The sequence below is a fragment of the Canis lupus genome, chromosome 17 (genome assembly GCF_003254725.2).
Source record: "Canis lupus dingo isolate Sandy chromosome 17, ASM325472v2, whole genome shotgun sequence".
NCBI classification, from domain to species: Eukaryota; Metazoa; Chordata; class Mammalia; order Carnivora; family Canidae; genus Canis; species Canis lupus.
In genome coordinates this window covers 54550170-54572949 of record NC_064259.1, presented here as the reverse complement: position 1 = coordinate 54572949, position 22780 = coordinate 54550170, and the positions used below count along the sequence as shown (strand labels likewise).

The window sequence follows — 22780 nt, the reverse complement described above, 5'->3', positions numbered from 1 at the left end:
CTCCAGGATCACAACCTGAGCTGAAGGCAGACGCTAAACCACGGAGCCACCCAGGTGCCCCTAAGTCTACTTTTATACGTAAGATATGAAAGCAGACATGAAGCACAGTTCCCAGCCTCAAGGAGCTCAAAAGGGAGCAAAGAAGAAAAATAAGCAGAAAGATTAATTATGGCACGATGTTGATATATTAAGTACCACTGGATAATTCAACACATGCTGGAGGAGCCTAGCAAGGGTGGCTCACTGCCGTCTAATATCTGAAATAGCATCTGGCACATAGGAGATATTCAAGATGTGCTGAATATGTGGAGTGCTAGGACTTAAGTAAGTACAAGGTATAGGAGAGGCATTTAACCAAAGGATTAAAGGATTCTTAAAGCAGGTAAAACAAACAAACAAAAAACCCAAACTAAACTGGAAAGGGAACAGAGGCAAAGCATTCCACTGAGAGAGAGCAAAGGCACAGCAGTGTGACAGAGCAGGGCAGACATACATCTCTTGGGACTAAGAAGGGGAGAAGCCACAGGGAGGGCCAAGGCGTAGGAGATAAGAGCCCCGTCAAGTAGGACAAGGTCATAAAAAGCCTGATTCATCCTGGAAAGGGACTACGGTTTTATCCCGAAAGCAATGAGGAACCAGTGAGGAATCTGAAAAGTTCATCATCGACAGGAAATCAGAGTTGGTCTGACTGGAAAAGCATTCTAGAGATTTCCCCCAATATGGAGATCTGATGAAAAATAACACGCAAAAGATTAGCTCTTGGAACAGCACCACATTTTCAGGAGAAAAAGCCCCATGATAATGATGCCAGAAAGCCTCTATGCTATTTGATGGAGACGACCCTGGACACCCTAGCAAACAATCAGTCTTCCCTGGTTATCAGTTAGCCTCAGGCCCCTTGGTAGCCTGACTGCAACCTCTTTCCCTAGGAGGTGGAAGACAGGCAGGAGTAACAGCTTGATGCAAAAATGCCAGTATTAAAATGCTGCTCTTCACGTTAAATATAAAAAAATATCCTAAGAGGGGCGCCTGGGTGGCTCAATGGGTTGAGCCTTTGCCTCAGGTCGTGATCCTGGGGTCCCAGGATTGAGTTCTGCATTGGAGCCTGCTTCTTCTGCCTCTGACCCTCCTCCAGCTCATGCTCTCTCGGTCTCACTCTCACTCTCAAATAAATACATAAAATCTTACAAAAAAAAAAAAAAAATACCCTAAGAGTATACCCAGAAGGCTCTAAAATAAAAACTGCAGGAAGTGGCACTTCCCATATTCATGTGACAGGCCCCACTACAACTTCTATGCAGTTACTGTTCACTCTACACAACAACTAAATACTGTGCCAGACCTCAACCTTCATCACTGATGATAAAGCTCTGGAATAAATAGGAACGAAGAGAGGAAGGCACTTTCCGTGTCCACAGGTGGAATGTCCAGGCCATTCCTGACCTCACAAGAATGTACCTTTGCTGCATGTGATGCTGTGGGAGGCCTCCAGTTAAATTATGAGGTGCTGCTCCATTTCCCTGGTGGCTCCCAGACTCACCTTCCCCATACTGGGGTTTGCACCGGGGATCGCTCCCTCTTCTTTCTGTGTGGGAATCTCCTTGGCCAGAAGGTTATAGGTAGTGATCACGATGTCATATGTAGAGAGGCTGTGCAGACAGAACAGGAAGCAAACAGTAAACTATCCCTCCACATTGTGACTGACAAGAGAGGGGGAGTTGATCCCTTTATAAAAATGCCTTTGACTAGAAGAAGGACAGTGGGTAGAATTCATTAATTCATGCCCTTAATCCACACATACATGGTAAATTTTACTTACTTGGCTTCCTTATGTCTTTCCTCTGATCATTTTTATAGCCTGTTTACTAGAGCTAAACGGCCTCCCTGTTCCCAGCACATGAGTCAGAAAAGAAAATCTCTGGCTGTAGTCATATTAAGCTGGATTTGATCTGGCAACAACAGAAGTAGGGCAGGGCTGGGAATTAACATGTAGGAATGATTTGAGCTAGATTGATGCTGAAGTCCCAGGGAAGTAAGAAACCCTCAAAGCGTTGTTCATCTAGATCTGATCTTTCGCCTTATCATTCTATAACAGATTTCTGAAAACACATGAACCTGGCCTTGATATTTGAGTATTAATATACACACGTAAGCTTTGAGTTTACCTTGCCTCTACTATTTATATGTAAAGACTCTTAATAAAAAAATCTTTTTTCCAATGAAACTTAATATCGTGCACCTGAGAGAATGCCCATAAATACTTTTGATAAAATGATACGTCTAATTCAGAGGGAACACTGTCTACATGCTGACTTAGCATCATACGAAGAAGAAGGATTACGAATGATTCCAATCAGCCAACTAGTAGTACATTCTGAATACCAAATCAGGTATGACTGAAGTGCAAATCAAGTAAGGTGCAATTTATTTCTAATAAATCTAACAAGGGCACCTGGGTGGCTCGGTCAGTTTAATTATCTGCCTTCAGCTCAGGCCCTGATCCCAGGATCCTGGGATCAAGCTCTTTGTTGGGCTCCCTGCTCAGCAAGAAGTCTGCCTTTCTCTCTCCCTCTGCTCCTCCCCCATCACTCCTCTCTCTCTCTCTCTCTCTCTCTCCCCTCTTCCCTCCCTCAAATATATAAAATCTCAAAAAAAAAAAAAAAAAAAAACTCCCTAGAACAAAGGCTAACCACTGATGGAGAAGGCACGCAGGTCTGTCACTGCTGCCCTAACACCTTTCATCTGCTAAAGTGACCCTCATTCATGAGAATGGGTGTATTGGAAGACTGATGGCCCCCAATTTTGCAACTCACCCCGAAAGACTACCACTCTGTTCTTTAGGAGATAAAATATCTAATATGAGAGATTGGGGAGATTGTTTAGAAGCAGAAACAACTCGGTTCCTTGACTAGGTCAGCAAGTATTCAACCTAGACCATCATATCACAATTAGGAACAAAAAACGATTCCTTCAGGGACGCCCAGCTGGCTCGGTAGATGGAGCATATGACTCTTGATCTTGGGCCCTACATTGGATATAGAGATTTCCTTAAAAAGAAAATCTTAAAAAACAAAAAAATCCTTTAAAACCAAAAGGCAAAGCTAGGACTAAAATTACCACCTGGGGAAACATTTTCCTTCCTGCTTCCTGATCCACTCCCTTCAGGAATTCAGTTAGGTCTAATCTAAACCCTTGATTTTAAAACTTCGTAGATGGTTCCTATGTGAAAAACATAGCCAGTCCATACCAACTAATCATTAATATTCTACCAAGATGCTCTATAAGACCAGGCTGGTTACAATTTACACGAACGGAAAAAGAATGTGAGTTTGGAATCAGAAATTCAGCAAGAATGAAATAACTGTGGCAGACCCTCTTGCGCCAAGAGAATGCTGCTGCTCCCTGACCAACAGCTCGGGCATCTCAGGCTACCTCCCATGACAGCTCTTGTTGACGATGGTAACGAGGATACAGCAAAAGAACACCATTCTCTTCAGAGAAGCATCTCCTAGGGATGCCTGGGTGGTTCAATGGTTGAGCATCTGCCTTTGGCTTAGGGTGTGATCCCGGGGTTCTGGGATCCAGTCCCACATCGGGCTTCCTGCAGAGAGCCTGCCTGCGTCTCTGCCTCTTTTTGTGTGTGTCTCTCACGGGTAAATAAATGAAATCTTTTTTACAAAAGTAAACAAACAAACAAACAAACAAAAAAGATGCATCTCCTAGCACAGGTGAAGGATGCTGGGTGGCGAAAGTGCCTTTAGTCTTCTCAAGTATCATTAGTCCTGACTACAGGAAAGCTCAAGGAAGGCCAATTATGACCCCTCAAGCCAAGATGCTAAGAGCTGGCACCGAATGCAGTGTTTCTGCACTTACACTTTTGCACGTTGATCCCGATTGGGCCCATGATAGAGACAGACTCTTAGTGTGTTGCTGCTCACACGTTTCATCACCTCGTTTTTCCAGTGATGGATCAGGGAAGCAGGACAGATGATCAGCGTGCCACGGGAAGTGAACTCACGGGAGTCTTGGGAAAAAAAGTCAACACCTCATTACTCTCATTAAACAGTCTTTAACCCTTAAAGTTATCTCCTCTTTTTCTGGACTATTCTTCCTTCAATCAATATTTTTAACAAACTGCTGCTCTTATTTCCACACACAGTATAGAACAGAATGGGAAATTAAAGGGGTGGTCTTTTAACTCACAACACTTATTTTCCCCCGTACAAAGGTCAGTCAGAGACAGTGGCTAAAGGAGGAAAGGAAAGGGCACAGTACGTGGTCTCCATCTAAAGAAACCAATGTGCTTCCAACAGTGGTCAGGAGGTAGAAGCAGGATCATTTCCTACCTCAGCCTGAGCTGGTTCGTTACAGGGGGGTACTATTACTTTTTTTTCTGAAAAGCGTCACCTAATTACACATCCACCTCACAACAGAAGTACAAAACTCCTAAAATAAGCAAAGATTACCCAGGAACCAGCTAGCGAGAGTGTTTGTACCACTGTCCCACCACCCCATCTCTGTGTGTGCATGCAGCATGTCACTACTGCACCCAGAGCCACGGGATCCAGCTGCCACCAGGAGAAGCCTTGAGAGTGGAGAGCCAGATCTGCACCAACCACCTGAGAAAGGTCCTTGCATACATGGCAACTCATGTGTGATGCAGTGTTGCCAACACGTGACACATCGGACCTTTAAGGCACACAGACAGCTATTTTATTTTAAAAACAGAGGTTGAAGTGAGAAATTGTTGAGAATTTGGAAAGCTGAAGAATTTCAGAAAACTTGGAAACAGCTTCTGCTATAGTGGCTAAAATCCAAAGGTGGACAAACCTTCCTTAAAAAAATAGTATTAATTAAAATCTTAAAAGAAAAAAAAAGGGATGCCTGGGTGGCTCAGCAGGGAGCCTGCTTCTCCCTCTGCCTGTGTCTCTCATGAATGAAGAAATAAAATATTAAAAAAAATATTATTAACTAATTTGGACCAGCCCCATAGTTGTGTCCTCAACATTAACAAAAATAGTAAGAGCCATTTCAAAGCCTTGGCTTTCTTTTTAAAATTTTCTTCTAATCACAGGTCAAGCTAAATTGATAGCAAAAGAGGCAATCATCACTTGTAATTAGCATATCCAGCATCAGAAATGATGCCAGAGGAAAGAGTCTAACACTGGTTCTCTAATAGACTAATGACACATGACCAAAAGTATTCTTTCGTAGTCTAAAAATGTCCACTCTCTGCTGGCTCAGATAATTTCGGAAATAACAGGCTATGAGGGCGTTTGGATACCATCTTTGGAAAGCCAAGTCAATGCCACGTTTTTGTCCTCTTCTTTGGTTTTCTCTCGGTTCTTCTGGGTCAGGATGAGGGCAATCATTGTTAGGGTTTTTCCTAATCCCATATCATCCGCTGGAAAAAGAAAATGGAAGTTAGATAGTTTATCACTTAGGGCAAAGAATCACCTCCACTTCAAGAGAAGAAATCACTGGCATACCTTGGCTCCTGCTGGTTCAGGCACTGTTCTTTCCTACCCTAACAAATCCTTCACCTTGTGTATGAAGATGAACCCTAGCTCTTGCTACTCATTATCCAGATCAAAGACATGTTACCATGACTTTTGCAAGACTTATAATTTAGACCTTACTCTGGTCTGCAGGCTGTATTGTTACTTACCTAATGCATTCACTGGTATCTGTCTCTCATTTGGTGATACTGGCTAGTTTTTAAAAATTTTTACTCCCCCGAAACCAAAAAGATCCAATAGATGGAGTTAATTCAAAATAGTCCTCCATTCCCTAAACTTGTTCATCAAAGAGGGACATTAATTAACATTTCTCAGGTACTGTCATTGTGCTGGTCATTGGACTCCTCTAATTTAGTTTACTATTTTTTAGACCCTATAAAATATTCTCATCCTCACTGTAACAGTTTAAATAATCGCTGACATAAGCAGAAGTAAAATGTCACAGTGTGGATTCTGGTTCAAATTCAGGCCCTGCTACTTTGAGTAGACAAGGAGCTAACACAGCAGGCCTCACCAACATCCTAGGGAAGGCCTGGGGACAGGGTGCTGGGCCGGCCTTGGAAACTCGAATTCAAGCAGGGTTCCCACCATTCCCAGAACTTCTAAGAGTGGTTCACTGCGCCTAAACTGCACGCACAAACAATATGGTTTATTCTGTATGTTGGCAAATTGAACACCAATAAAAAAATAAATTTAAAAAAAAACAACAACAATGTGGTTTTGCTTAACATCTGCCTTCCTTCTGGAAGCCTGGGATTCCAGGACCAACCAGGCCTGAAGCTGCCAGTGTGACCAACTTCCAGTAAACACTTTAGGCCTGAACTCCCCCACTCAGCAACATCTTAACAAGTGCCATCACAGCTCACCCTGGCCGACTTCACTGCCAAAGGCCTCTGGAAGCTTGTACCCAGTATCCTCTGAACTTTGCTCCATGTGCCTTTTCCCTTTGCAGATTGCGACTTATAACAAATCAAAATAATCTTACTTTTTTATTTTGTAATAAACCCTAGCCATGAGTAAGATACCATGCTGTGCATCTTCCTAGCAGAGCGTCTAACCTGGAGCTAGTCCTGGGGATCCTTATCATAGCCACTTACTAGCCATTGTGGCCATCTGTCATGTTTCCTAGAAGCTGAGCACCTTGGAAAATTTTATTTTGCTGAGTTTCCAAAGCAGAACACAGAAAACTTTCTTTCTAGGCTCCCCACACCTAAGGCCTGGCAGCGTGATCCGGCTCTGGAGAATACATATACTCACACAAGATTTTGAAGATGTGAGCAACTTGAGAAAAGAGGCTCCCTGTGAAATCCTTTTGGCAGGAAGGAGTGGAGACAGGGGTCTCTGACTTTGGGGTGGCTTCATGGAACAAAGTAGCCATGACAGTTCCCAGAAGACACTGAGGCTATTCCTTGGCTTTGGCCGTGCTCCTAGACGTCTGGCCTCCCATCTAGCTCTCCACATCTCTCAGACTGTCTGTCCTGTGCCACCAGAGAATGAACTGTCTCTCTGCTTAGTCAGTCAGCTTCTGCTTGTAGCCACGACTTGGCTGACCCTACAGCTATGTACTCTTGAGTATGCTGCTTTACCATCCTGCACTTCAGTTTCTTCATCTGGAAAAGGGGACAGCAAAGTGCTCACTCCAGCGCTGCTGACAGGACCAAATGAAACAATATATGTATGTTGGCTCCTATCATAACACCAGACTCACCCAGAATTCCACCATGTGGCTTCTGACTTTCCCGCCATAGCAACCAGGCCAATGCCTGCTTCTGGTGCAGGAGCAAGGGGACCTGGCAAAGGGAAGAACCAAAAGCTGAGTATAAATTCCTCATGAGTGCTGGATCCTGACTACTCAGACTCCACACTTTCCTCTCCTTTTCTAGAAGTGATCCTCCCAATATTCCAGCTGTCGTGGGGCCGCTCACTGCACCTCAGAGGTCCGTGACTCCACGTCTCACCTAGGGTGACCACACATCCTGGTCTGCCAGGGACAGACTTGCACCGGCTAGCCAGCATGTCTACCAAGAGCATCCCCCACCCCCTCAAGTGGGAGTCTTCCTTTGTCTGCTTGAATCAGCCAGGCAGCTTCTACTGCTTGCAAGCAAGACCTCTAACTGGCCACCTCCCTTTCACTCCTGAGCCACTCCGATGTTTTCTGCTCATTCTCTCTGTAGGCAGGGTCCCGAATCTGCACCGGGAGTCATAAATTTCAGCAGCTCTTTGACGGACACCCCCTTCCAGTCTTTTAATCCAGCTCATCTGGTACTCCATGACAAAAACAATCTTCAGGAAACACCCGGCTCAAGGTTCTATGGGATCTCGTCCCATCTCCTGAGTGAATCTATCTGAGCTGCTCCCCTGTGCCAGGTTGCATCGTGAGGCAGGCCCCCTGCTCAGTGATGTCACCTGCTGCTCCCCATCTTCACCTGTTAGTAATGCTGCCTGCATCTTCTCTCCAACCCAAGTGTTTGGTTTCTATCCTCCTTGCTATCTTCGGGCTTGCCACTTTGTTAAGGCACAGGGAGGCAGGCAATAAAGACTTCTTCACCTACGGTGACTTTCCCTTATTCTGAATTCCTTTTGTTTGCTGTATACTGTCTGCAGCCCATGATAGTGCACATTTTACCTTTGTTTTTGTGTACTTTTCTATGTTTCATATATGTTGCATATGCACTTGCCCCCAACTAGTTCATTAAGAGCAGCAAGTCCTTTGCATCCTCGTAGCACTCACTGAAGCTCAATAAACGAGTCTTTTATTGCTATTACACCTATAGAACGTTATGGCTTTAACAAAAAAAGTGGGTTTTTGTATTTTTTTTCCTCCCTCTCTCCACACAGGAGGAGAAAATACCACAAGGGAAGCCACTAAAGCATCATGTGTAGGAAAGATCCATCAGGATGGCACTCTGCTGGGCAGCTCCACAGGTTCTCCCCATCTGTGGTGCAGGGACACTCCTAGAGGAAACTCCGCACCAGGAGTCTCCCCTGGCTCACCTTCAGCCCAGCTGGATCCTCTGCCACAGCGGTCTCACCAGGCCGAGACTCAAGTGATTCATGCAGCTCATCAATGGCTTTACTTATGATTTTCCATGTGGCATGAGGCCCATCTTGTTGCATGGGGCCTGTGTACGAATAAAGGTGTTATCTAAATGTTATCTAAAGGTGTCACAAGTGTTCCACCCTGGCTAATGCTGTGAACCAGCAATCCACGATTTGCCAGATAACACATCTGCATGGCCTACAAATTCTTGCCCATAGAGTTTCCTTCCCCATAGACTCTTCTATCCCCATTTTCCGTTTGTTCATTTAACCACACACCTACTATAATAAAGGGCAAAATAATTAAAGTATAATAAAAAGATAACTTGTAGTATTTTGAGTACGCTTTTTAATTTTTCCCCAGTTTCGAAGCGGAAGCCGAGGAAAAGGTAATGTCATCATTATTTTAGGAAGAAAAGATCCTCAGGGTGAGATACAAAGAAGGGAAGTCAGCAACAGGGAAGGCTGAAATTGTGGAAGTCCGTGGACGTTTAGATAGATGGGGAGAGAGCCCCTGATGTGTGTGTCACACACTGACTGCACTGTGCCAGGAGATACTGTGGTGCTGTTAGCTCACTCATCCTATAGGGAACACTATTCACGCCCCTACACTGCTTCCAATTTCAGGCATGAAGTATCCTGAAGGAGGTTTCTAGGCAGATGCCAATTAACCATTTCAAATGTTAAAGTATTTTTAAATGAAAAATCGCTTTGATGAAATGCTTTCTAAACATATTACTTACTTTCTTACCTTAAGACTCTAATAAAATTTAGTTTTTGTCTAGTTGACTCAGTCACCACTATGATTACTGAATGATGCTGTAACAGCAATGTTCTCAGCCAGAACTGTCATGCTACTAAAGCACATTTTCTTTTCTTTTTAAAGGTGCTTTTAAAAAATTATTTATTATTTTTATTATCTATCTATTGTGCGCATGTGTGCATGTGCAAAGTGGGGGCAGACTAAGCTGATCATAGAGCCCAACACAGGGTTCAATCCCACAACCTTGAGATCATGACCTGAGCCAAAATCAAGAGTCAGATGCTTAATCTACTGACCCCCCCCAGGTGCCCTGAAACAGGATTTTCTGTTCCTTTTTAGGCTAGCCTCAACTGCATCTGGCACCAAGTCCATTTCTTATCCCCTATTAATTACTGCTCTTTGACTTTCTCCCTTTCCTTCCTTTTTTGTTCCCTTGCTTCTCTCCTTTTCCCTTTCTATATCTCTAGCAGTCTTCAGCTGGGAGAAAACTGGCCTTAGTGCTTCCAGTCACTGCCAGCCAAGCTGACCAGTGAGCCCAGGTCCTGTTCCCTGATCGGCAAATCAGCCCATCCCAGCACATCTGTGAGGCTCTGCTGTGATCTTTATTTGCAGTTACTTCTGAACCATAGTTTTCTGTAAAGTTAAGGATGGAAACAGTCATTTAAATAGGGTGTCACAGTTCTCAGTGGGTCTTTGGTCATCAGCTTGACTCATGTCACTCCTCTGCTCTGCCTTAACACCTACACAGGGGTGCAAATGTGCCCGCTGGTCAGCCTACTTTATCGTGGTGTAAGCTTGAGCTTTCACTCATAAACATTTACACGATGACTGCTGTGTGCCAGCCATTGGTCTGATTGATGACAGCCTGTGAAAACGGTCAGTAAACGAGCCAAGCACAGAAATTGAAACACTGTGCAAAGCTCAGCTGGGCATTTTTATTATAATGGCAATTTACTACTCCAGAATGGCTTCTCCCTTCACATGGGCACAGAGACATCTCCTAGGCAGCATTTAACTAGGTATAGCTATTCACACCAGGGCCAGGCCCTTGGATCTTACCTCCAGAGCACCAACTGGATCCCCCAGCAGCTACTGGGCAGGCAGCCTTCAGTCCTTGAGAAACCAGAGGCTGGAGATCCTCACCCTGCAGGGGTTTGGGAGGCACCAGGTGAGGGGGGTCAGTGGTAGCTTTGGTGATGTTTTTCTGTTGCAGTACTTGAGTGTTACTCTTCTCATTAGTGTCTGCCCCAAAACAAAACAAAACAAAACAAAAACAAGGAAAGAATAGGCTACAATTCAGGACAGCAAAGAAGTTCTATGTGAGAGAGGAGGTCAAGAGAGGGTGGGGTCATCACCATTCCAACAAGCTAGACACCTCAAGACCACAACACAGAACATTTCTTAAGTGATGGGGATAGAGTTGAGTCCACAGGAAATGAAGGAGGTTCTTAGAAATTACAAGTGCATTCTGAAAAGCTCGGAAGTGGATTATCAAATGGAAAGGTGGATGAATCAACAGATTCTTTATGGAAAGGGATTCTCGTACATCTCTTGTAAAGTTCCTGCAAACCCCGAGTTCTGGGGCATAACCCGTTTTACCTGGCTCTGGGGAGAGGGCAAGAGCACCAAGGGCTTCCTCCAACTCCTGAATTTGCTTGAGCAACTTCTGACCCTTGTCTGGAAGAGCCTGGATGTTCACTGATTTCAGAGTGCTCTGGAAAACAGATCCTGTAAGATGGTCTCTCGTCTCAAGTTCTTAGAAAGACAGTGTCAGATTAAAGTAGCCTACAATGTGAAAACTCTGAAATTAGGCTCCTTTAAGTATATGTGTGAAAAACAGGGTTTTTTTGTTATTTTTTTTTTCTTAAATCCAGCTGATTTTCTAACCCCAAAAATATAAACATAGGAAAAGACAGAAGCGAAACACCCACCTACAAAACTTTTCCCACGTTAACACACGTGACTAGCTTGTGGCCCATAGTTAACGATGTTCTGACCTTAAAAACAAAGCACATGGCAGGCCAGCAGTTACCTTCTTTTGCCTCAGTTGTGCTGTGAGGTACACACGTTGGGCTGCTTGGTCTGAAGGTTCTACCTTCCTGGAACCACCTGTGGCAGGAGGTGTTTTTCTCTGCATATCCTGACCAGGTAATGGCAGGCTCTCCTCCTTCTGTGAGTTCAGGGTCGAGCCAAAGAACAAAGGAGGCTTAGAGGAAGTGAAAACATGACTGGAGGCCACTTCCAGCCTCTGTCCCAGGGAGCACTCCTTGGCTGGTGGCGCACACTGTGCGGCTGGTCCCCCGGGAGCAGGCCCATCCCAAGGCTCTGACTGCTGGTTGGTCTGCGAGCTGGGGTCGTCGCTTGCCTTTATTTCTCTTGCCTCCCAGCTCTTGGAGTGTTCTTTGCTGACATGTTCCCCTTTTTGGGGCTTGCTTACTGGGTTTTGACTGTGAATAATTCTAGGCAAAGGCTTGGCTTCCTTCTCCCTCAGAGGCTCTGATTTCTTTTCGACGTGATGACTCTCAATGTTTGATTTTACCTGAAGAGACCCAGATGGTTTTCTCAGCTCCTCAACATGGCACTGCTTGGATTTCACCTCAGAAAGGTTTCTTTTGTGCATTCCTTTGTTCTCCTTCGCTTCATGCTGCAACTCTGTTTTCTCCCCTCGCTGCTGCTCTTGAGGTGCTGGTTGTTTTTTCTTTACCTCCAGGCCAGATGAGAGATTTTTCTTCATACAGCAGTTGGGTTCAGGCTTCCGTTCCTCCTTTTGATCCAGGAGTACGTCTCCCTTTTCCTTTTGCTTCTTATCCACCATCTTTTCCTCACCTTCACCTTTGGTGAACTGTTTCCAGAGAGATGGCTCTTGATTCTTGTCAAGTACCTTGAACGGGTTCCTCTGCTGGGTGGAAGAATAATGAAGTAGCTCAGAGGCACGCTGAGACTTGGTTACAGAACGTTCTTTGGAATGAGGCTCCTAAAAGACAAAAAAAATAATCTTAATATAATAAGATTAATGCGAGCATCATATCAGAATGCCTTTTATCAGAGGAAATGGAAACAGTAGTCCAATACTTCTGAACATTCCCAAAACTATTTCTGCCGCTCAGAAAGACTACATGCCTAACTCACACAGTATTAGTTTCTGAAGAGTACTTTCAATGCTTGGTTCCTTCTCTGCCCATGACCACTGCTTTCACAGGCCTCAAGGACAAGTAGTGATCAAATCAAGTGTGTATGCAGTTGTAAGAGCCATAATGGATACCTTTCACAAAAAACTAATGTCTCGAGAATTTATCCCCAAAATGTCCTATGCTTGCTTTGAGTTTGGCGTTATGAAAGTTTCACTGTAGGAAACCAGAGTGACAAGTCTAAGCTCTGCCTCAACCAATGAAGGTCTTGCTGCTTCCCTGGCCCTAGCCCCCCATGTGCTGGGTATCTATCGGTCTCTTGCATTCTAGCTTATGAATGTCACCCCATTTGTAACAACATTGAGGAGACACCAGCGTCTAAAAAGATGCTGAGGTTGGTCAAGTAAACCCAAATTTCTTCCTAAATAGAGCAGTGACTACATTTAAGACCTTGAAAAATATTTAAATGAAATAGGAGACAAACAATTAAATCTTCACTATAACCAAATAGTCCTTTGAATTAAGAAACCCTATAGGGTCTACCTTGCTTAAAGAAAAGAACCATCTTTCAGAGACAGTATGATGAAGACCAACCAGTTTATACTGGACTTCAAGGTCTTTTCAGGCGACACCAAAGATTAAACAGTCTTTACATAGGTTTGAAGACAGGAATAATTCCTACCTGCCATGGTATACTTCCGCACCACTGCTTCCCTGCTGCCTTACTTCTAATGCACTGGAAGAACAATCTAATGAAGTATAAAACACAAATAATCAAGGCTGTGGAAATCCATTAAAATGAGATAAATTTCTTTTTCATCCAAGAACATATCTTGCAACTATCTGACACTGGTTTTGAAAGGTCACTCAAAACCAATTACTCTTATATTTCCATTTAAAAATTCTCTACTGCATGGGGTATTTATAAGGGCTAAGAAATGAAAGAAAAGAGGCATCATAGAAGCCAAGATGCACACAGGTTTATTCTTTTTGCTCTGCAAAGAATAACTAAAATAGAAACATGATCAGTAGTGGCTGCTGAAATCAGAAAAAGAGAGATAACCAGACATTATGTATTCCTGACAGGAAACCCCGATAGGACCTATACGGTAAAGCAAAACAAAACTAAGCCAAATCAAAACAAACAGAAACTAACCGGGATCAGGTCAAACCCCTAGATTCAATTACCAATTTATGGGAAATACAAACAACAGGAACAGACAGAGCTTGGCCACAGGGATGTGATCTGTAAAATCTTGACAGTGGGAAACGCTCTATGATGAACAACTGCCTTCCTTCAAAAAATAAATTACAAGGGAGGAAAAAAATGGAGAGAAAACTCAAGAGACTTCAAAGGCATTATCAATCAATTGCGACTGTGAATCTTAAAGATTTAAACAAATAAACAAAAACTATTAAAAATAAGCTACTTATGGTATTGATGAAGCTACTGGAAATCTATACTCCAACTGGTTAAAAAGAAAGAGAGAATCCCTATCTCTTAGAGTCATACACTGAAACATTTACAGAAGAAGTGATGTTATCTGGGATCTGTTCCAAAATAAGGGAAGAGCTGGGGGATGGAGTGTGTAGAGTATATAGGGAATAAGATTGGCATGAACTGGTAACTGATGAAGCTCATAGGTTGCATTATTCTATCTTGTCTACTTGTATTTATTTGCAATTTTCCATTAAAAAAAAAAAAAAAGACTGCATTCAGACATATATCCCAATACAAGACTGCCTGTCACTGCACCAGTAAACACAGCTATACATTCACTATAAAGAAATGGCTACACTGGTCCATTTGCAAACAAAAACACATATGTGCTCTCCAGCATCCCAGATTTTGCAGGTGTATCTTCCTTCATCCAAAGGATGTCCTCTTTATCCCTATTTGCCCACCACTTCCCCCATCACCAGTTGTCAAAATCCTACGTCTTTCAGCATCCAGTTCAAGCTATCCCTGCTTTGCAAGATTTTCAGACATTTCCTTCCCTGTTCATCCACTGCATTGTTTCTGTATTTCTGTTGTATTTGGCCGTATTATACTCGTATCTACCTGTCTGCTGACTATACTTTCAGCAACTAGAAGGCTATTACCATATATGGTCTCCTTATTCCCAACTATGCCTTGCCTTTTGTACATAATTGTTAAGTATTGTGGAATTCAATAGAGCAAGCTGATTTCTTCCTTACCCAAAATGATTTCTCAAACACATTTAATAATCAAAGAAGAGCTTCCAATATCATTTTACTTGTTTCACTAGCTAATAAACTCAACCAAAAAGTATACAATGGCCATGAAAAGGACCCTCTCATGGTACCCTATCTGCCCAATTCCCATCCCTTCCGATACTCATGCCTATTAGCTTCGTTTACCTTTCCAGAGATTTTAAACTGTATATTCCGATCAATATAATGAATCTTAATTTCCTTTTCCACATATATGGATAGCATAGTATACATACTACTAAATACTTTGCTTTTTAAAACAGTCTTCAAGATTTTTCTAGAAAAAGATATAAAGGGTCTACATATATAAATATATATATATACACACACACATATATATATACACACACACACACATATATTTTTTTTCCTACAGCTGCAGTTTCCCACTATTTAGAGTTCTATTATTTATCCAGAACACTCTTGAGAGACAATCTGGTTGTTTCCAATTCTGTGCTACTAACAATGCCACAATGAATCTTAATATATCTGTAGGGTAACTCCTTACTCCTCATATCAGGTATTAGGGCCTTCTTTGTTTTTCTTGGTCAATTACCTTCTGGATTTTATTTATTGCTGTTTTTGAACTCATTAAATTCCATTTTTACCTAAATGAATCCCTTCTTTCTCCATTCTTTCAGTTTAATTTCTTGCTCTTTTTCTAACTTCTCAAATATATAACATAAATCATGACAGTCTGAGTCCTAATTCAAAATCCCCTGACATCATTACCTCACCTGAACATATAATCAAAGATAAGCCTCAAATGAACAAGTGTTCCATAAAAGTCAAACTAAAAACAAAATAGGTCCAGCTCCTCTCATATAAGCTCACAATTTCCCCCATTCTAGCTCACAATTAAAAAAAAAAAAATTACTGGTCTCTTTAGTTTGTCTCACTGCAAAAAGATATTAGATTGAACACGTGTTAATAAGATTTCTGAAAAGCTTCAAATGCGTAACAATTCAAAGTATTGGCAACTGTCAGGCAATACCATTACTTATCAAAGTGAATCAAGGATAAATTGCTGCTGTTGTTTCAAGTGTATCAAGTACTTAAAATCTTTACTGACAAGAACATTTCATAAATCATATCTATTAAAAAAGCCCAAGCCACTGCAGACTTTCCAAAGGGCAAGACCTGAAGACCAAGAAGGGAGAAAACAATATACCTACGATGCAACTACTAAGCATCTACTATGTTCTAGACATGGTGCTAAAAATGCTTTTACTTGCATTTTTATTGAAACCAACCTGGGTGGGCTTCTCTGTTTTTAGGATATAAAGTCTGTTATGTTTATTAAATTGCAAATCAACAAAGGAAGCAATGGAAATATACTCAGAGAAAGCAAATATCAGTTCCATTATGAAGAAGAGTGTAATTTCTGCACTATATTATTTTTCAGGACATAAGTAATAAACAATACTGATGAACATGGCTAGAGGAAGCTTGACCTCTTCAATGCTTCACCAGAAGGCATATCCTCCCTTCTTACTAAAGGCTGACCGTCCAATCCAGACTTAACAATGTCAGGCACATTCACATCAGCCAGGCTGGGATTCTCTGGGGTACTAGAGTCATCCTGCCTTAGTTTGAATCCCAATCTTACTATAGAATTAGCTCTGAATCCTCAGGTACCTCATCTGACTGTGCCAGTTTCTTTTTCTGTAGAATGGCAAAAAAAAAAAAAAAAAAAAGTACCTACCTCCTATGATCACTGTGAAGACTACATGCATTAATACATGTAAAGAAGGTTCAGACTGAAGCATGATGCATATGAAAGGCTTGCTAAGCAATAGCAATCACTATTCCACTCTCTCTGACCATCCTTATTCCTATATCCACACTTTGGCTTACAGCCCCTAAATACTTCCTTACCTTTTATTGTATCCAAATTTTAAAGGTCATTCAAGGCCAAGCTCATGTCTCAATTCCTACACTTTCTCAGTAACTTGCACCAGCATTAACCCCTTACTGTAGGCCTTACTGTATCATAAAAACGCCTGCATTTGAACACATGCAATTTAGTGCTAATACATGCAGATCATGCTGGGCACCAGCCTTTGTGTGCCTGACTCTGATGTCAGTGGTGTCAAAGGCCCTGAGGAGTGCAGGTTCACTTCTTGTTATATGCTCCAGCACTAGAAAAGCACAAGGCTGGATTTCTACCTCATTCTTTGTCGTTAAAACTCAAGATGGAACAGGGGATCCCTGGGTGGCGCAGCGGTTTGGCGCCTGCCTTTGGCCCAGGGCGCGATCCTGGAGACCCGGGATCGAATCCCACGTCGGGCTCCCTGCATGGAGCCTGCTTCTCCCTCTGTCTGTGTCTCTGCCTCTCTCTCTCTCTGTGACTATGATGAATAAATAAATAAAATCTTTAAAAAAAAAAAAAAAAAAACTCAAGATGGAACAAAAATGTAAATGTAAAAAAGGAAACTATAAATGTTCTGGGGAGAAAAGAGAGATGAATGGTTTTTTGTTTTGTTTTGTTACCCTAAAGGGAAGAAGGCTTTCCTATGTGTGACCTAAAGTCCTGCAGCTGAGAGGTAAAGGATTTAGTAAATCTGACCACATAAAGGTTGTAAACTTCCAGTTGTGGGAGACACCTACACCCCACGTGAGTGATGTGCCACGGCAGCTCCAGCCCGCAGCACAATGCGTGATACTCTATGGTATAAAAGCCCTACAAGATGTACTAGCTTTATTGGGAGGGTTCTTCATGGGGTAGTAGGACTTGGGGTGCTTCTGCACGGGCCTGGCTTATACCCAAATTCCTGTCGATCATCTGCCCAGAAAATCATCACTGAGCTATATCACACTGCACGCCAATTTTAGCCAAAAACCAACCACACAAGAAATCTGCTAGACATGCAAAGATTCCAGGGTTATTAAAAATAAAATATTTTGAACATCCCACAACCACCAGTTATATAAAGAACTAAAACTTGTTTTATCTAGTTACAAGATAAAAGAGTACTTCTATCCATTTTGATTCTACATCCTTGAAAGGTTGAAAAACAAAGGGGGGCGGGATAGGACAGGAGGGGAGGAAACAAGAACTCTTGCCTCATTTGAGTGGAGGAAAGAATTCTTCCTTAAGGTTGGTTTACTGAGTGGCTGTCTCTTTATTGTCCCTAAACAGAGAGCCAAGGCTGAAGGACCAAATGCTGGTGAGTGGTGCCATCTGGGGTTTAGGTTTGAGAACTGCACACAATGCGCCCACACACCAAGGTAGGAAAAATGGGCATCTTAGCCTCACCTGGGCTTACACTCCCCCCTCCCCCATTACTCTGCTGCACCTGGCTCCTAGTTGGGTTAAGCTTTAAACATACTGGAATTAAAAATCAAAGATGTAGAGTACTGGGCAGCCCCGGTGGCTCAGCGTTTGGCCCAGGGCGTGATCCTGGAGACCCGGGATCCAGTCCCACACTGGGTTCCCTGCATAGAGCCTGCTTCTCCCTCTGCCTGTGTCTCTGCCTCTCTGTCTCTCTGTGTGTCTCTCATGAATGAATAAATTAAAATCTTAAAAAAAAAAAATGTAGAGTACTTTAAGTTCAGTTTACAGGAGGAAATGTTGTATTCCCTCCAGACAACAGGGGTTCTGGTTAAATGCCCTGTCTGCTAAGAAAGTCATCCACCAGCTTACCTAATTCTATTCAAATTTCCAGCCTGTGCTACCTATCAGGGTACTTGTTTTTAATTTATTGTGTGTTGTATAGCTGTATTTTATTTGTCTTAAAGCAACTTTTTAAATTTTTTACTTACTTTTTCATGAGAGAGAGAGAGAGAGAGAGAGAGAGAGAAGCAGAGAGAGAGGGAGAAGCAGGCTCCAAGCAGGGAGCCCCCTACATGGGACTTGATCCTGGGTCTCCAGGATCACGCTCTGAGCTGAAGGCGGCGCTAAACTGCTGAGTCACCTGGGCTGCCCCTAAAGCAACTTTTAAAACTTCCAGTAAGTACCTCCTAGTGATAATGTTCTAGACTCAGGCTAAGAGAAAAACATTTGCATACTTTACTTTTCCATTTTATTTTTTTTAGAGGGGGACAGAAGAGAGGGAAAGAGAATCTTAAGTAGGCTCCATGTCTGGGAAAAGCTCAAGGTGGGGCTCAATCTCACAACCCTGAGATCACAACCTGAGCCAAAATCAAGTCAGATGCTTAACTGACCCAGCTACCCAGGCACCCCTTTACTTTTCTATTTTTTTTTTTTTTTTTTTTTTAATAATGGCAAACATTCTGACTTTGCTTTTTTTTTTTTTTTTTTTTTTAATTTTTATTTAATTAAGATAGTCACACAGAGAGAGAGAGAGAAGCAGAGACACAGGCAGAGGGAGAAGCAGGCTCCCATGCACCGGGAGCCCGACGTGGGATTCGATCCCGGGTCTCCAGGATCGCGCCCTGGGCCAAAGGCAGGCGCCAAACCGCTGCGCCACCCAGGGATCCCTACTTTTCTATTTTAAAATAATTATTAACTCTCAGCCTCATCTCCCTAGTATGAAGAATGTTCATGGTAAGTTCTCAAAATTCCATCTTCAGCTTAGACCTTTCTTTGGAGCTGCACTCCCTTTACTAGCTGGTTTCAAATACACGTAAGACATGATTGGTTCAAAGGTGTCTGTGCTGGCCACACATCCCAACCCTCTGACGATGTTACTTTTCCTTCCTTATCTTGCTTAATGGTAAAATCATCACCCATAAATCCCAACCTAACAACCATCTATGGAGCACTGACAGTGAGCCAAACACCAGACCACTGGCATCACACCCATGACCTCGCTGAATCCTCACAACCCAGGGAACACAGGACTACCAGGATCACTATTCTGACAAGAAAATGAGGGAGGAAGGTACATGCTTAAATGCCCTACCAAAAAACTGCCTTATTGATTTTTCCTTCCACACTCTAAATGCACCCAACTCCACTGTCAATGCCTCAATCCAAGCACACCTTTCACTTAGAGACTAAAATGGATGTATCTAGAATCGGCTAGACCGAGCAAGGTATGCATCCCAGCAATGTGACTCCACAACTGTGGGACCTGATTCCTCTCCTAACCTCTCAAAATGTCAGGTGCCTCATCTACCTATCACAGAAGAGTGATATGGCAGTGAGCAATACGGACTGTGCCATTTACTAGACATTTAATAGCACTTCTGTATTAGCAGTCTCCTTGCCTCTACCATCTTCCTAACTAATGCTCTTCAGAGCTCCTCTTTTATTAATGTAAATTGGACCAAAAATCCTTCAGTGGCTTCCTACAACCTAGAAGTCTTCCTGTATGGTAGAGAGCCCCCAGCAGTTTGTAAATGATTTTAGGTGTCAGGATATCCTATCTTCATGCTCTAGAGGCTTATCAGCCCCACTCACTAGCAAAAAAACAGTCAAAAAGTGAAAAACTTCAGGGTACCTGGGTTGCTCAGGTGGTTAAGCATCCAACTCTTGGTTTAGGCTCAGGTCATGATCTCAGGGTTGTGAGATTGAGCCCTGCATGGTGCTCTGTGCTCAGCAGAGTCTGCTTGAAGATTCTCTCACTCTGCCCCTACCTCCCTCAGATAAACAAATACATCTTTTTTTAAAAAAGTGAACAATTTAAAAATTCCATTTACAATAGCACCAAAAACGGTAACACTCTGTGAGGACTAAATTTAACCAAAAAGGTACAGTACTCTATAATGAAAACTATTCAACAATGCTGGAAAAGATTTTTAAAGCCATAAATACATCATGCTCATAGACTAGAAAATTAACATTAATGTCAGTTCTTCCCAAAAGGATCTATACAGACTCGGTATAATACTAACAAGGTTTTTCTAAGGGAATTTAGAAGTTGAAGCTACATTTTATATGCAGATGACTTAGAAGAGCCAATCTTAAAAAAGAAGAATGTTGGAAGACTCACACTATCTTATGTGATTGTGTAAGGATAGGCAAGTAGACCAACAGAACAGGTTAGCAAGTTCAAAAATAGATTCATAACATGGCAGTAACTGATTTTTTACAAAGTGCCAAGCATTTCCATGGGGAAACGAAAGTCTTCCAAAATGGTGGTAAGACAACTGAAAAATATTCATTCAGTAATAAAAGGAAAAATAAATGAACTATTCCTATCTCATAAGATAACCAAAATTAATCTGAAGTAGACCACAGACTAAAAAGCCACTAAGAAGGAAAAAAAAAAAAAAAACAAAAAAAACAAAAAAAAAAAAAAACAAACAAACAAACAAAAAAAAAAACGATAAACTGGACTTTATAAAAATTAAAACTGCTTTTCAAAAGAGAGTTAAGAAATTGAAAAACAAAGACTTGGAGAAAATACACATTATATATGTATTTGCCAAAGAACTTGTATAGTGAATATATAAAGAACTCTTTCTATTCAATAATAAAAAGACAACACAATTTTTAAGATAGGCAAAAACCTACCAAAGTTACATTTTAGGATTCCATTTATGTCACATTTCTGAAATGGCAAATTTCAGAAATGGAGATCAGATCTCTGGTTGCCAGAGATGAGGTGGAGGGAGTGGGAAGCACGGTGGAAGAATCCAGTGATGGAACTGTTCCTTATCTTGATTGTGCTGGTGCATACAAAAAACTACACATGATGAACTGTATAGAACTAAATCCGTACACACACACACACACACACACAAATTAGTACAAGGAAAATTAATCTCACAAATAAGATCAGTGGACTGAATCAATATCCTAATTATAATATTATATACTTTTTATATACATTTTGCAAAATGTTACTGTTAGGTAAAGTCTACAGGAGTTCTGTTTGAACTATTTCTTATAAATGCATGAGAATCTACAATTACCTCAATAAAATGTTCAATTAAAAAAAAAGGGCAAAGGATTTAAACAGATTTAAACTTCACCAAAGAAGATAACACGGGTGACAAATAGGGACAAGAAACTGTGATATTCACAAAATGGAAGTCAACTCAGTGGTAAAGAATTACTGATACACACTATCATATGGATGAATTTCATGGATACTGTTACATAAAAGAAGCCAGATACAAAAGGATAAATAAAAATAGTGACTGCCTGTGGTAGAAGGGAAAGATTAACTAGAAAGGGGTCAAATGGCACTTAATGAGGTAATACTCTATATTTTGACTGAGGCTTGGTTATAAGAATGGTTATATCAATTTCTCAAACGTGACTGTTGAACACTTAAATTCTCTGCCATCTTACTGTATCCATACCTCAATTAAGAAAAATAGCAGTATGGGCAATATTCAGGTATGTAAAAATGGTGAAGATGATAGTTAAATGGCAATATTAGGGGAGAGGTAAGGGGATTGACCTAGAATATATATACTGAGCTGCATAGAATATCATATAACGACCATCAAAAATGGCCCCTGCCTTCCTAGCCAGCCTTAATCTTCTGAAATCTCTACTCAAACACACGCTAAATTATTACCAAACCAAAGGCTTGTGATTCCTGGTCACTTCATAACTCTAAACCCTATGCAGGGTATGGATCTGTTAAAAATGACCTCTTTCTTAACCCTAGTGAATTCCTTCTTATCTTTCAATACTCATGACAAATATCACCTGCTACCTACATAGATTTCCCTGCCTTACCTGAGTTTTCATAAAAAAAGGGAAACTAACATTTATTGAGTGCTTAACATACTTTAGACATTTTTAGACTTATTTCTTCATCCTATTACTAGAAAAATTGACAAGTCACTGCAAGTTAATGACTGCTGGTGGGCTGATGTTATTGGCTACTTAAGAGCTGGAGACTGAAGAAGGAAGAACAGTTGATCTGGAAATTAATCAGATTCTCAGATCAACCAGCTACTTAGCAGTGAGGGAGCAAGGGCTCAGATGACATTCAATACAGACAGAAATACTCTTTGTTAACAATGATTTTTTACAGAATACTCAATCCTAGGAAAACACACCTGGCTGTAACTCTTCCAGGTAAAGAAAGAAGTAAATACATTTAGATGTTCCTTTTGGACACTTACCTATACTCTTCTTTGCCCGGGGGTAGAAGCAAACCCTGAAGCCCTACCACACAGTCCTCATGCAACAAACAATGAGAAACAGGAATACTAGAGGGAGGGGA

General features: G+C 41.8%; 1 protein-coding gene across 3 annotated transcripts in view; it reads right to left on the bottom strand.

Annotated features, from left to right (window-relative positions):
• The window catches only part of TTF2 (transcription termination factor 2), a 39943-nt gene that overhangs the window by 14560 nt on the left and 2603 nt on the right, over window positions 1-22780 (bottom strand). For 2 of the 3 annotated variants that reach the window (XR_007402933.1, XM_025453398.3), the window contains exons 3-12: window positions 22680-22766; window positions 13132-13198; window positions 11354-12295; window positions 10921-11035; window positions 10381-10563; window positions 8514-8641; window positions 7228-7309; window positions 5285-5404; window positions 3874-4024; window positions 1541-1649 (exon numbers count right to left, since the gene is read on the bottom strand). Coding sequence is in view for 2 of the 3 variants with exons in the window: in XM_025453398.3 (XP_025309183.1) it covers window positions 1541-1649; window positions 3874-4024; window positions 5285-5404; window positions 7228-7309; window positions 8514-8641; window positions 10381-10563; window positions 10921-11035; window positions 11354-12295; window positions 13132-13198; window positions 22680-22766 (1984 nt within the window). In the remaining variant the exon portion in view is untranslated. The remainder of the gene's footprint in view (window positions 1-1540; window positions 1650-3873; window positions 4025-5284; window positions 5405-7227; window positions 7310-8513; window positions 8642-10380; window positions 10564-10920; window positions 11036-11353; window positions 12296-13131; window positions 13199-22679; window positions 22767-22780) is intronic. The other variant, XM_049095535.1, reaches the window with a different exon arrangement.